We start from the raw sequence: 13,971 nt of genomic DNA on the forward strand, positions 1-13,971 counted from the left end.
CAGAGTAAGATCCGCGCCAGAGTGGTACGGTAATCCTTTTCTGGAAGTCATGCTACTAGATCATGATGAACCTACGAACTATGAGGAAGCGATGATGAGCCCAGATTCCGCGAAATGGTTTGAGGCCATGAAATCTGAGATATGATCCATGTATGAGAACAAAGTATGGACTTTGGTGGATTTGCCCGATGATCGGCAAGCCATAGAAAATAAATGGATCTTCAAGAGGAAGACGGACGCTGATAGTAGTGTTACTATCTACAAAGCTAGAATTGTCGCAAAAGGTTTTCGACAAGTTTAAGGTGTTGACTACGATGAGAGTTTCTCACTCGTATCTATGCTTAAGTCTATCCGAATCATGTTAGCAATTGCCGCATTTTATGAAATCTGGCAAATGGATAAACAAAACTGCATTCCTTAATGGATTTAGTAAAGAAGAGTTGTATATGATGCAACTAGAAGGTTTTGTCGATCCTAAAGGTGTTAACTAAATATGCAAGCTCCATCGATCCATCTATGGACTAGTGCAAGAATCTCGGAGTTGGAATATACGCTTTGATAAGTTGATCAAAGCATATAGTTTTATACAGACTTGCGGTGAAGCCTGTATTTACAAGAAAGTGAGTGGGAGCACTACAGCATTTCTGATAAGTATATGTGAATGACATATTGTTGATCAGAAATAATGTAGAATTATTCTGCAAAGAATAAAGGAGTGTTTGAAAGGAGTTTTTCAAAGAAAGACTTTGGTGAAGCTGCTTACATATTGAGCTTCAAGATCTATAGAGATAGATCAAGACGCTTGATAAGTTTTTTCAATGAGTACATACCTTGACAAGATTTTGAAATAGTTCAAAATGGAGCAGTCAAAGAAAGAGTTCTTGCCTGTATTACAAGGTGTGAAGTTGAGTAAGACTCAAAGCCCGACCACGCCAGAAGATAGAAAGAGAATGAAAGTCATTCCCTATGCCTCAGTCATAGGTTCTATAAAGTATGCCATGCTGTATACCAGATCTATTGTATGCCCTACCACTGAGTTTGGCAAGGGAGTACAATAGTGATCTAGGAGTAGATCAGTAGACAGCGGTCAAAATTATCCTTAGTGGAATAAGGATATGTTTCTCGATTATGGAAGTGAAAAAAAAGGTTCGTCATAAAGGGTTACGCCGATGCAAGTTTTGACACTAATCTAGATGACTCTAAGTCTCGGTCTAGATACATATTGAAAGTGGGAGCAATTAGCTAGAGTAGCTCCATGCAGAGCATTGTTGACATAGAAATTTGCAAAATACATGCGGATCTGAATATGGCAGACCCGTTGACTAAGATTCTCTCACAAGCAAAACATGATCACACCTTAGTACTCCTTGGGTGTTAATCACATAGCAATGTGAACTAGATTACTGAATCTAGTAAACCCTTTGGGTGTTGGTCACATGGCGATGTGAACTATGGGTGTTAATCACATGATGATGTGAACTATCGATGTTAATCACATGGTGATGTGATCTAGATTATTGACTCTAGTGCAAGTGGGAGACTGAAGGAAATATGCCCTAGAGGCAATAATAAAGTTATTATTTATTTCCTTATTTCATGATAAATGTTTATTATTCATGCTAGAATTGTATTAACCGGAAATATAATACATGTGTGAACACATAGACAAACAGAGTGTCACTAGTATGCCTCTACTTGACTAGCTCGTTAATCAAAGATGGTTATGTTTCCTAACCATAGACAAAGAGTTGTTATTTGATTAACGAGGTCACATCATTAGTTGAATGATCTGATTGACATGACCCATTCCATTAGCTTAGCACCCGATCGTTTAGTATGTTGCTATTGCTTTCTTCATGACTTATACATGTTCCTATGACTATGAGATTATGCAACTCCCGTTTGCCGGAGGAACACTTTGGGTGCTACCAAACGTCACAACGTAACTGGGTGATTATAAAGGAGCATTACAGGTGTCTCCAAAGGTAGATGTTGGGTTGGCGTATTTCGAGATTAGGATTTGTCACTCCGATTGTCGGAGAGGTATCTCTGGGCCCTCTCGGTAATGCACATCACATAAGCCTTGCAAGCATTGCAACTAATGAGTTAGTTGCGAGATGATGTATTACGGAACGAGTAAAGAGACTTGCCGGTAACGAGATTGAACTAGGTATTGGATACCGACGATCGAATCTCGGGCAAGTAACATACCGATGACAAAGGGAACAACGTATGTTGTTATGCGGTCTGACCGATAAAGATCTTCGTAGAATATGTAGGAGCCAATATGGGCATCCAGGTCCCGCTATTGGTTATTGACCGGAGACGTGTCTCGGTCATGTCTACATTGTTCTCGAACCCGTAGGGTCCGCACGCTTAAGGTTTCGATGACAGTTATATTATGAGTTTATGAGTTTTGATGTACCGAAGGTTGTTCGGAGTCCCAGATGTGATCACGGACATGACGAGGAGTCTCGAAATGGTCGAGACGTAAAGATTGATATATTGGAAGCCTATGTTTGGACATCGGAAGTGTTCCGGGTGAAATCTGGATTTTACCGGATTACCGGGAGGTTACCGGAACCCCCCGGGAGCCATATGGGCCTTCATGGGCCTTAGTGGAAAGGTGAAGGGGCTGCCCACAAGGGCTGCGCGCCTCCCCCCTTCCCCTAGTCCTATTAGGACTAGGAGAGGTGGCCGGCCACCCTTCTTCCCCTTTCCCCCTTGGGAATCCTAGTTGGAATAGGATTGGGGGGGGGGGGGGTGGAGTCCTACTCCCAGAAGGAGTAGGACTCCTCCTGCGCCTCTCTCCCTGGCCGGCGCCCCCCTCCCCCCTTGGCTCCTTTATATACTGAGATAGAGGCACCTCTAGACACACAAGTTGATCCACGTGATCTGTTCCTTAGCCGTGTGCGGTGCCCCCTGCCACCATATTCCTCGATAATACTGTAGCGGAGTTTAGGCGAAGCCCTGCTGCTGTAGTTCATCAAGATCGTCACCACGCAGTCGTGCTGACGGAACTCTTTCCCGACACTTTGCTGGATCGGAGTCCGGGGATCGTCATCGAGCTGAATGTGTGCTCGAACTCGGAGGTGCCGTAGTTTCGGTGCTTGATCGGTTGGATTGTGAAGACGTACGACTACTTCCTCTACGTTGTGTCATCGCTTCCGCAATCGGTCTGCGTTGGGTACGTAGACAATACTCTCCCCCTCGTTGCTATGCATCACATGATCTTGCGTGTGCGTAGGAATTTTTTTGAAATTGCTATGTTCCCCAACAAGTTCATCATCACATTAAAACCTACATACATAGTTCTCATCTAACAACATAAAGCTCTGCAGACCATCTAAATTAATTAAACCATACATTGAAACTATGTAAAACATTTCAATGCGAAAATAAATGCGATCATAATCGCAATCAATGTAACAATTGATCCAACGGCATAATGATACCAAGCCTCGGTATGAATGGCATATTTTCTAATCTTTCTAATCTTCAAGCGCATTGCATCCATCTTGATCTTGTGATCATCGACGACATCCGCAACATGCAACTCCAATATCATCTTCTCCTCCTTAATTTTTCTAATTTTTTCCTTCAAGAAATTGTTTTCTTCTTCAACTAAATTTAACCTCTCGACAATAGGGTCGGTTGGAATTTCCGGTTCAACAACCTCCTAGATAAATAAAATCTATGTCACGTTGGTCGAGATAATTGTCATAAACAATAAATGAACCAATAGTTATGAAAAAATAATACATACCACATCCGAATCATAGACAGGACGAGGGCCGACGGGGGCGGATACCAAAACCATCGCACTATATAAGATGCAATAATAAAAGTAAGAAAATTATACAAGTATCTATATAAACATACGAGTAAGATTTTTTTTTCCTTTCAAAAAGAAGATAAGAACAAGAGGCTCACCATGGTGGTGCCGGCGACGAGATCGGCGCGGGCGATCGACGGCGGTGAAGACGGGAACATGACGTGATGGACCGCTAAATCTAGACAAATATTGAGGAAAATGGAGCTCGGAGGTCGAGCTTGGAGAGGAGAAAGCTTAAGTAGTGTGGCTCGGACATTCCACCGAACACCTTGTGTGCATAGGAGGTGAGCTAGAGCACAATAAAGCTCTTTCCTCGCCGGGCACGAAAAACAGAGCAATGGGAGTGCTCTGCTCGCGGGCGAGGGGTATATATAGGCAATTAATTGGTCCCGGTTCGTGGCATGAACCGGGACTAAAGGGCAGCCTTTGGTCCCGGTTCAGGCCACCAACCGGGACCAATGATGGTTGGCCAGGAGCAAGGGACATTGGTCCCGGTTCGTCCCACCAACCGGGACCAAAAGGTCCAGACGAACCGGGACCAATGACCCACGTGGCCCGGCCGGCCCCCGGGGCTCATGAACCGGGTCCAATGCCCCCATGGGTCCCGGTTCTGGCTTGAACCGGGACTAATGGGCTGACCTGGCCTGGACCATTGCCTCCTTTTCTACTAGTGCCAACACAACCCGCTTCACCTTCGGCGCTAACTTCGATGACGACGCACGATGGAATTGGTGCCTGGTCGCGTCCCCGTTACTATTTGTGGTTGCGTCCCGGTCATGGTCGCTGCCTCGAGCCAGCGCGCCGCTATAGGTTCTGGTGGGTCTCCTCCCAGGTTCATCTACCACTGAATTGGAGAATCGGAGACAGCTACTTGAGGATGTTGAAGCCCCCTCTATGATCAGTGCAGATTGTGGGTTTGATGTTTTCTTGGGAAAACTAGCTACTACAAGTAGTTACTACGGCCTCCTTCCTTTCAGAGGGATTGTTTGGGAACCGACTGCACTTATTTGGGTTACGATCATCCTCAAAAGATAGAGAATTTTTCTTTGGCTTACATGCAAAGGCCGGCTAAATGTGTGTTTATCCATGGCCAAGAAGCAACGGAGGAACATTGAGCACCACTTTTGTGATTTGTGCCCGGGAGCTGAATGTGTGGATGACTAATAGTGAGATGTGCTCCAGCCCACTATATTTGGACCAAATTTGGTGGCGTACACCACGCGGCGAACTCCCGCTTGCTGCTGGTGTTTAGCAACACCCTACAAACCGTTGATCGTCATTGATACGTGCTCTTGGCGTGCGTGTACTAGGCTACTAGCAAGTGACCTATTCTACACCAAGCTTCCTGTACGGAACAAGAGCGTTCCCTTGCATCACCCCTTTAATTTTGTTTTTCAATAGATTAATTTGTTTTTTATTCCAAGCAAGAACGATTCCATCTGAATCTGAAATTGAACTATGTAAGTTTTCTCAATTTATTTTGTTTCTTCTCCGATTATCAACCACTCCCCTTTTCAATTTCAATTTTAATTTCCTCACTTTGTTTGCTATTTTGTAGGCCAACAACATTCCACAAAAAGGAAAACCAAGTAAACTTCCGTTAGTTAATGGGTCTTACTTTTGCTCCGTTACAGATCTGTTTTAATTTTATGGTTACAACTGAACTAGGGTTAGGGTTTAGGGTTTAGGGTTTAGGGTTAGGGTTTAGGGTTTAGGGTTTAGGGTTAGGGTTTAGGGTTAGGGTGCCCACTGACATATGCCCACCGTCATTTGGAGACCACTGACATATGCCCCATGTGTGGTTTGGAACGCGAGGATGGGTTCCACGCGATGTGTAGGTGCCCCCGCGCGGTGGAGCTTTGGAGGGCGATGGCTAAGGATTGGAAGCTCCCGGATATAAAGTCAGTTCGGCACACAGGCCCGGAGTGGCTTTTTGATGTGCTTGAGCCCCTCTCGGACACGTCCCGCATGGTGCTCTTGATGACCATGTGGCGCACGTGGCACGTCCGCAACGAGATCACCCATGATAAAATTCCTCCACCGACTGAAGCCTCTCGACGGTTCCTGCATAGCTACCTGACGTCGCTACTTTGCATTCAACAATTCCCTAAGGATGATCAGAGGAAAGGGAAAATGGTTCTGATGGACCCAGCACTAAGGACGGCGCCTTGTAGCAGCAACAACGACACACTCGGAAACGAAAGAAACAACGAGCGCTGTGCACGAGAACGCACAGCGGCGCGCTGGGAAATAGCAGCAGCAACGGCGCACTGTGCATAAGCATGAACCATGACGAGCTATACACATGCATGAACAGGGGCAAAGTAGCTTCTGTGCACAAGCATTCGTGTGTGGGCTGGCGGACACCTGAGCCTGGGTGGCTTACTTTAAATGTCGATGGATCCTATATGGCGCATACTGGAAATGGGGGCATCGGCATGGTGCTCCGTGACAGCTTCGGTGGTATTATCTTTACCTCGTGCCGACATCTTTTCACATGTGATAATGCACTAGCTGCAGAACTTGAGGCTTGCAAGGAAGGAATTGCATTGGCGCTAGAATGGAGCTCACTCCCATTCACCGTCGAAACGGATAGTGTTGAAGCTGCTACTTGGTTGATAGATCACAGTACACTGCCCTTGTCCAGGAGATCTCTGCTATGATGAGAGGGGACAGATAGATTAAGGTTAAGGCGATAAAGAGGGAGTGCAATCTTGTTAGCCATGAACTAGCTAAGATTGGGAGGGTTGAGGTTAAGACGGCCGTCTGGTTACGGTCGGGTCTTGAGAGGGTTGTAAAACTGTGTGCACTGGATCATACTGATCCGGGTTAATTAATACAGAACCTTTTCCCCCGCAAAAAAAACTGAACTAGAGGATTTGATTAACACTTCCATTAATGCAGATGGGATGACAAGGTTGACCTCATGAATTTTTCTCATTACAGTGCAGCGGTCCTTTGTTGAAGGACCCATCTCAATAAATTCTAAGGTATATGATTTTGGGTGTTCCTAGATACCCATGCAGGGGAGATAAAAACTGCAGTTAAAGCTAGGCATATTCCAAATCCTGTCTTGCATGGTCCAGTTATCAGGAAATTTATTCCAAATACACATTTTTTTTTGCTTTCTAGCTAAGTTTCCTTAGGATTTTTTGTTTGTGAAGTAATATAGGTTGCAATTATGCATATATGATTCTACTCTTTTTTTTAGGTTTATGTTATTGAGATGTAGATCTGCATTTAAGCTGTTTCACATGTATGTTTTAACTCAATGCACACATGTAGATCAGTCCATGTGTTTAGAATCAGAGGTGCAGCAGGTTGGACGTCCTTGTAGGAGCAGTCGAGCGGAGGATCTTCATACCAACTTGGATGTATGCGATTTTATGACACATAGACCTATTTCATGATTTGAACATTGTAATCTTACTGTGTGTTTGGTGCTAAATCTGTAGAATATTATGTTCATAAAAATAATAACACATGCATATTGCTGACTAATTATAGTATGCCTTGCAGCATAGTATGGAACATGTAGAATACCAACTTTTGAGTGGACCACTGATCATACCTATCTTAGAGCAAGGAGAAATCAGGTGAAACAGAAGAGTACTGTGAGTTTCCTACACAATTGACAAATTATGCATACAAGCCCTATGTGCTATAACTAGGTACTAATTGCTGCATCCTAATCATGCATGTTGGGGAAACAATATGATGACAATTGATGCACTGCTTGTGACATATGTTGGGCAGTAATACAGTGCATTTTAAAAAAATCACTATTTTGAAAACAATGTTTGTAAAATCAAGAAAAGTCTGTGAATTAAAAATTGTTAATGAAATTGAACAAAATGTTTGCTAATTCAAAAAAAAAAGTTCATGAATTTAAAAATCTCCTAAAAATTTAAAAACAGTTCATGAATTACAAAAGAGTTATTGTTTCATAAAGTGTTTGCTGATTCAAACAATGTTCATGCATTTCAGAAACTGTTCATGAATTTAAAAAAAATCCACCAACTCCGGAAAAAAATGTTCGCCTATTCCATAATTGTTCGCCGATTGAAAAGAAAATGCTTAAAAAATGTTTGCAAATAGTAAAAAATATTCATGATTTTTAGTAATGTTCCCAATTTTGTAAAAAATATTCATGAATGATCGAAGGTATGTAGTTAAACCAAAATGCTTCTGATTCTTTGTGACTATATACCCACGTGATTTTTGAAGAATTCTTACCCGGGTGTAGATCAGAATATTATAGTATGTTTTATGAAAATCATTTCTTGAAATGCCACAACTGTCTTGGAGCTCGCCGTCTCGGAGCCGCAGTAGGTAGGGCGCCAGGTCTAGCAGCTATGGCGTGGTGCGGGCGGAGGAGGGCGCGGGTCCGATGCGGCGCTGGGAGGCAGGCCAGCCGGCATGCCGACGGGAGGCCGCTATGGCAGAGGCACGAGCTCGGGCCAGCAACTCGTCACGATGGAGCGGAAGGCGCGAGCTCGGGCCGGCAACTCGCCGCGATGGAGTGGAAGGCGCAAGGGAGAAGAGGAGGCCGGGGGTGAAAGAAAGGGAGGCGGAGGCTGGTCGCCGGCAGCGTGTGCCGGTGGTCGTTGGCGTGGGGGTGATCCTGGTGCTGCCGGCGTGTGAGGGATGGATGTCATGAGGAAGTTGGCGATCGATTTTGACCGATGGTTTCACCACGTGAGTCTCTACTCCTAATGGAGCAGTTGGTGAATAGTCTTCACGGTTTATTTTTGTTGGTTTTTTTCGTCTCTCCTCCCACCACCCCCTCCCATTCTGGTCCATTGGTTTATTTTTCTCTCCACGCTTTATTACAACCAGGACTTTCCTAACGTATAACAAATCACGGATCTAACTTCCTTAAATTATTCATATCAATCGATTCCTTTTGTTGGTTCAATTTGTCTTAGGAAACAAATAACAAAATTTTAAGAAACAAATAATAGATTTGAATCTAACTTTCCTAACTTATCTAAATCAATCGATTTCTCTATTAGTGAAATTTGTTTTAGGAAACAAATAACAGACACGCCACAAACTTTCCTTCCAATAAATAGTTTCTTAATATTTGCAAACTTTCCTAATCAGACACGTCACAAACGGGCAGGTACTGATATCATGTTACCAAACAATAAAACCCCATTTCCATAGAAATCAGTTCAAAATCCTAACTTTCCTACATTTTTTTACCTTTCCTTGATAACATCCAATATTTCCTATGTTTTCCACCTATTGAAGGAAATCACCCCTCCATCGATATTAGCATTTTTTTTGGAATGAGATCTCCGGGTTATGACTTTTTTGCGATTCTTTCCAATTGTGACCTCTCCTTCCGCTCCGGCTCCTTCTCGCATAATCATCTCCACCACAGCCAGATGACGCCACCCTAGACCTCTTGCCTCTCCACACCTTCTCCGCCACCTCCTCCTCGTACTCCATTGACAATCCCTCTGCCACGTTTGTCCACGGCGGTGTCGAGGGCATGGCGCAACAGTGTACCAGTGGTAGAGCAGCGCATAGCAGCAGGAAGAAGCACGCAGCAGGCGAGGCGAGCGGCCAACGGTGGAGGGCAGAGATGCGGTCGGCGTGTTTGAGGGGGCGAACGACAGAAGATGGCCGCGACAGGAGGCGGCGCGAGGCAGGGGCGCGACAGCGAGGCGAGCGAAGGGATAGGCGGTAGCATACGGGGCCAGCGCAGCTAGCGAGAGTGTGACACGCGGCCAGGGTGTGCATCACGTGGGGCACAGTGGTGCGGTGGCTGTGGAGAGCGTGATGGCAACAACGGGCGTGACGACGGCGGTGTGGGACGTGCGTGGGCATGGAGAGCCAGAGAGGGAGTGGCCCCGCGAGCGTGGAAGAAGAGCTGAAGGCTCGGGCATGGACGCGCATAGGAGCGGGCATGTGCCACGGGGTCAATCCGAGGAGCTCAGTGGCTACCCCTGCAATGGCCATGGCGGACAGCGGTTCTCGGCCACGGCGAAATACTTAACGAGAGCAAACGAGAGGGGAAACTGGGGAAACGCAAGAGGAGATCACGGCGGTGTCAATGGCACCCTAGGGGAAGACAGGGGAGCTCGGGGCGGCACGGATCGAACGACAATGTCGCGGTGGCCGAAAGTTGAGGAAGACGGAAACAACGTCGATCTGGGGGTGCTGGACTTGATGTCGTTGGCGCAGACAAAGTAGCAGAGGCATTCAGAGCTCCTCGACAAGCTTCTAGCTAGCAGGGAGGGCAGTGGTCGTGTGGACGGGGTCGGTCATGGTGGCCGTGGCATCTGACTTTGTCCAGATCACCGGGATCGAGTGAGCGAGGAGGAGAAGTGGATCTGGGAGGGGCGTCGAGGAGGAGTGAGGCCATGGGGGCAGGGGAGGCAGGGTGTCACCCTTATCCATTCCCCTTCGATGCCGGCAAGGTGGTCGGGTGGGAGCCTGGCTCTGTAGCGACGGGCTCGGGGAACAGGAGAAGACGACCGTGCGGGGACTGGACCACTGGGCCGGTTCGGTGGCAAGGCCCGGGGGTAGGGGGAATCCCCCTTTTCATCGTCCTTTTGGTTTTTAATGTATTCTAATCCGTTTCTCCTTTTTAACACCGTTTTCTATTTATTCTTATATCAACTAAATGGATTTTGTTAATTGTGAAACTATGCACACAATTCAAGCACAATATTTTTAGGTGGCACAAAAAGTTTGGGGCCGAAAGGAAATACATAAAATTATGTTTATATTTAATTGGTTATTTTAACTACTGTTGGACCTCTTATTAATTTGACAAGATTTAATTTTTAGGTCAAATAATGTTGGGCTCAACATGTCAAAGATCAGTGGAATTTATAGAATATGGTGAACATTTTAGTTTTACTGTTTGACAAAATAATTTACTTAACTTTATTTTAAATTTGAATTGGGGCTTTGATTTTTATCAAGTGGCAGTTTGGCTTAGCAAGCCTGATGACATGACATCATTAGGGAAAGGTCACTGTAGCTAACGACTTGAGGTGTTACATAATCTTCCCATTTCTGAAATTTCATTGTTAAATGATTGAGGAATATATCACACTATCCATTAGTTCAGTCAAGCTCACCAGAAGTCCACACATTATTGCCAATTGAGTAAGTCTTATTGGCGGGAAGAATAGGCTATGTGTGTGTGTTAGAGAGAGGGAGAGAGAGTGAGGAAGAGGGAGGGGAGAGAGTGTGTGTGTGAGAATTTGATAGTAAAAAAGATCGCCAATGTCGTAATATTGAACTCTTAAAATTAATGTGGCCCTGTTGCAACGCACGGGCGTTCTTCTAGTTTTCTTTAAGTTCTTCACCTCGTGAGCTAGGTTAGGAAAAACTCATGGGGGTGGCCCCGCTAGGGATTGGACTTAGGTGGCCTCGGGTGTAGATGGGCTTGTTATATGTGCAGACCCTTTTTTTGAGCCCGTATTATGTGCAGAACTAGAGTACCGCATGCAGCCGTCCCACGTTGGAGATCAAGGGAAGATGTGCGCAATATACGTGGTAGAAGTCGTGAACAAAGGGGCCAAAAATATATAAAAAATGAGACCAACCCAAAGGCTAACCCTCATTGGCTTTTCTTTATAGGAGAAACTCCGTGAGCACCACGCGTCCGTGCCGGGACTCGAACTTGGGTGGACTGGCAGCAACCTCAGCTGCCCAGCCAACAGATCCACGCCCTGTCCTCGGGCCAAAAATATAGAGGAGATGGCGAACGGCGACGCGCCAGCCACTGCCGGTGAGATAGGCCAAGGAAAGAAGGCATCTAACTGTAATGCACTTTTTCCATGCATGCAGACCAAACCAAGGAGGAAACGGAGACAGCTGGACAGCGTGCCCAGCAGCAACAGCTCATGTTGGCGAGATCAAGCACGAACCGTCTTGATGGATTCATCCACGTCTAAGCCTGCGTCGAATATGGGGTCATAAAATCTATTTTATATGCTGTCGGCCATTCTAGCCAGCCTTGCGTGGGATTTGGTGATGGCAAAGACGACCGTGAATCCATGATGAGGTCAGTAATTTTCTCCTACGGGCATTTTAGTCTATGAAGCATACTCCCTCCGTCCTTTAAAGAGTGTACTTCCAACTTTGTTAGAAAATCAAATCTTTTTATGTTTGACCGTATTTATACAATAATGTATCAACATTTATGCCATCAAATTAGTAGCATTAGATTCATGATAAAATATATTTTCATCATATACCTATTTGGTTTCATAAACATTGATATATTTTTGCACATGACCCTCCAACAAAGTTGGAAGTACACTCTTTAAAGGACGGAGGGAGTATGTTACACTATTTTCATACACTTAAATAATTTGTAGTTATTTACAGTCGTGATTTGGAGTTAAAAATATGATAATATTTTTTGTTCATGCATAGGGCAGAAGGTTGCACTGTGACTTGTTTTATTAAAACCTTAATTTAGTGTTCAAAGGAAAATGCAATGCTATTATATATAACTTTATTTATTGGAGCTATATAAATATATATAGCTACAAGTCGTCGCAGAAAAATATCTACAAGTCAAAAGTTGACATATGTTCAAGCAAACAATTAAATATGCAATGTCACCTTTTTTAGATACGCATTACTAAGTTTCCCCTACTATAGTTGACTTCTCATGTTGTTGCACTCAATTTTTATAGCAGGAGTGTCTGCCTAAGAACTTGTACTCATGGAAAATTCTTAACAAGTAATAGGTGTGTGAAATCAAATTTATAAGGTCGACTGGCCAAAGCTTACCAAGACAGTCAAATTTATTAGGTCGGCTAGCCGAAGCTTACAAACATAATTGGAAGAATATCCACTGTTGAGAATACTCGTAAGTTCTTATATTTCTACCACATATGTGCCGCTCGATTCTCACATTTTGCAGTTGTGCTCTTTTATTAAAAATATGAGTGTTTTTTCTCCCGTTGCAACGCACTGACACTTTTGCTAGTCTTAAAAAAATTGTATTCAGATTAGACTACCAGCGGAGGGGGAGGTGGATCAGAAACGGGTAGCCTCAAAATTTCTCTACAGGTGGACAACCAGTCGCAAGAAACAAAGTTATGCATACAGACAATAAAACAATGGAGGACAGCCCTACAATCCATTCATTCATGTAGTACAATTAAAAAAAAGACCCTGATAAATCCCGAACGTTCGGATTTTAAGCATTTCATTCCGAACATTTTTTCATGGCAACTTTAGTTGTTAAGACATGGCAACTTTGTCCCAGTTCATTTTTTGTCAGAAAATTGTCATGTTTGCCAACCTCGCGTGAATTAAAGTTGTCATAAAAACGTTCGCGTTGCCATGCTTAAAATCCGAACGTCCGGAATTTATCATTTCCAAAAAAAAAAAACCCTCAAGGATACAAGCTCGGCATTCTATCCCATCTATATGAAATGAAAAACGAAGAAGAAAGAAAAACATCCGCACGAATCTCCATGTAAAATCAATGACATGGGACTTAGATGTGCAATACTTTACTTAGGGTACATCTAGATGTGTTTTCGCAAAACCGTTATTAATACACTCCCATAATACACAGAAATAATTTCCTCTTAACCAAACCCTACCCCGGGAGGGAGATCCCCGGTTTCCTAGTTAACGCAACCCAAGCGAAAAGACAGGTAATAATAACAAGCTGCAACATAGATCAGGAGTTTGTCTAACCGTCATTGCGCGACCTCTTGGTCCCGAACGCTCCACGGTCCTTCATCTGCTGGAAAACACCAAACTAGTAGCAAATCATCATAAGCAAGGCATCTAGAATCGAACCGACACCAGAACCTAAACGGAGCGGGATCGAATGCAACCGAAGCAGCGCGTACCCTAGCAGAAGCCATCGGATGGGGCGGAGAATTTTAGTGGCGGCGGCGGGTGGAGGGGAGAGAAGAATGGCAGCGAGCGAAGGGGGGAGGAGACTGCACAGGCAAGAGAAGGGGGAGGGGGCTGCACAGGCGAGCGAAATTATTTATTTATTTTTGGCAGGCATGAATTATTATGAGCTGTGGATTCGCTGGGCAGCGTGGTGCGGCGAATTTTATTTAGAGCAAGTACAATAGGCCTTTTATATTTTGATCTTTGGATGAGTTGGAGAAGAGAGAGGAGGAGAGAGA

At 44.5% G+C, this 13,971-nt stretch overlaps 1 protein-coding gene across 1 annotated transcript in view; it reads right to left on the minus strand.

Annotated features, from left to right (window-relative positions):
• The window catches only part of LOC123039200 (ranBP2-type zinc finger protein At1g67325-like), a 97,010-nt gene extending 83,312 nt beyond the window's left edge, over positions 1 to 13,698 (minus strand). Inside the window, exons 1-2 of the mRNA XM_044462463.1 lie at positions 13,684 to 13,698; positions 13,526 to 13,571 (exon numbers count right to left, since the gene is read on the minus strand). Of these exons, the coding sequence (XP_044318398.1) occupies positions 13,526 to 13,571; positions 13,684 to 13,698 (61 nt within the window). The remainder of the gene's footprint in view (positions 1 to 13,525; positions 13,572 to 13,683) is intronic.
• Positions 13,699 to 13,971: the final 273 nt, after the last annotated feature.

This window comes from Triticum aestivum, chromosome 2B, assembly GCF_018294505.1.
Source record: "Triticum aestivum cultivar Chinese Spring chromosome 2B, IWGSC CS RefSeq v2.1, whole genome shotgun sequence".
NCBI classification, from domain to species: domain Eukaryota; kingdom Viridiplantae; phylum Streptophyta; class Magnoliopsida; order Poales; family Poaceae; genus Triticum; species Triticum aestivum.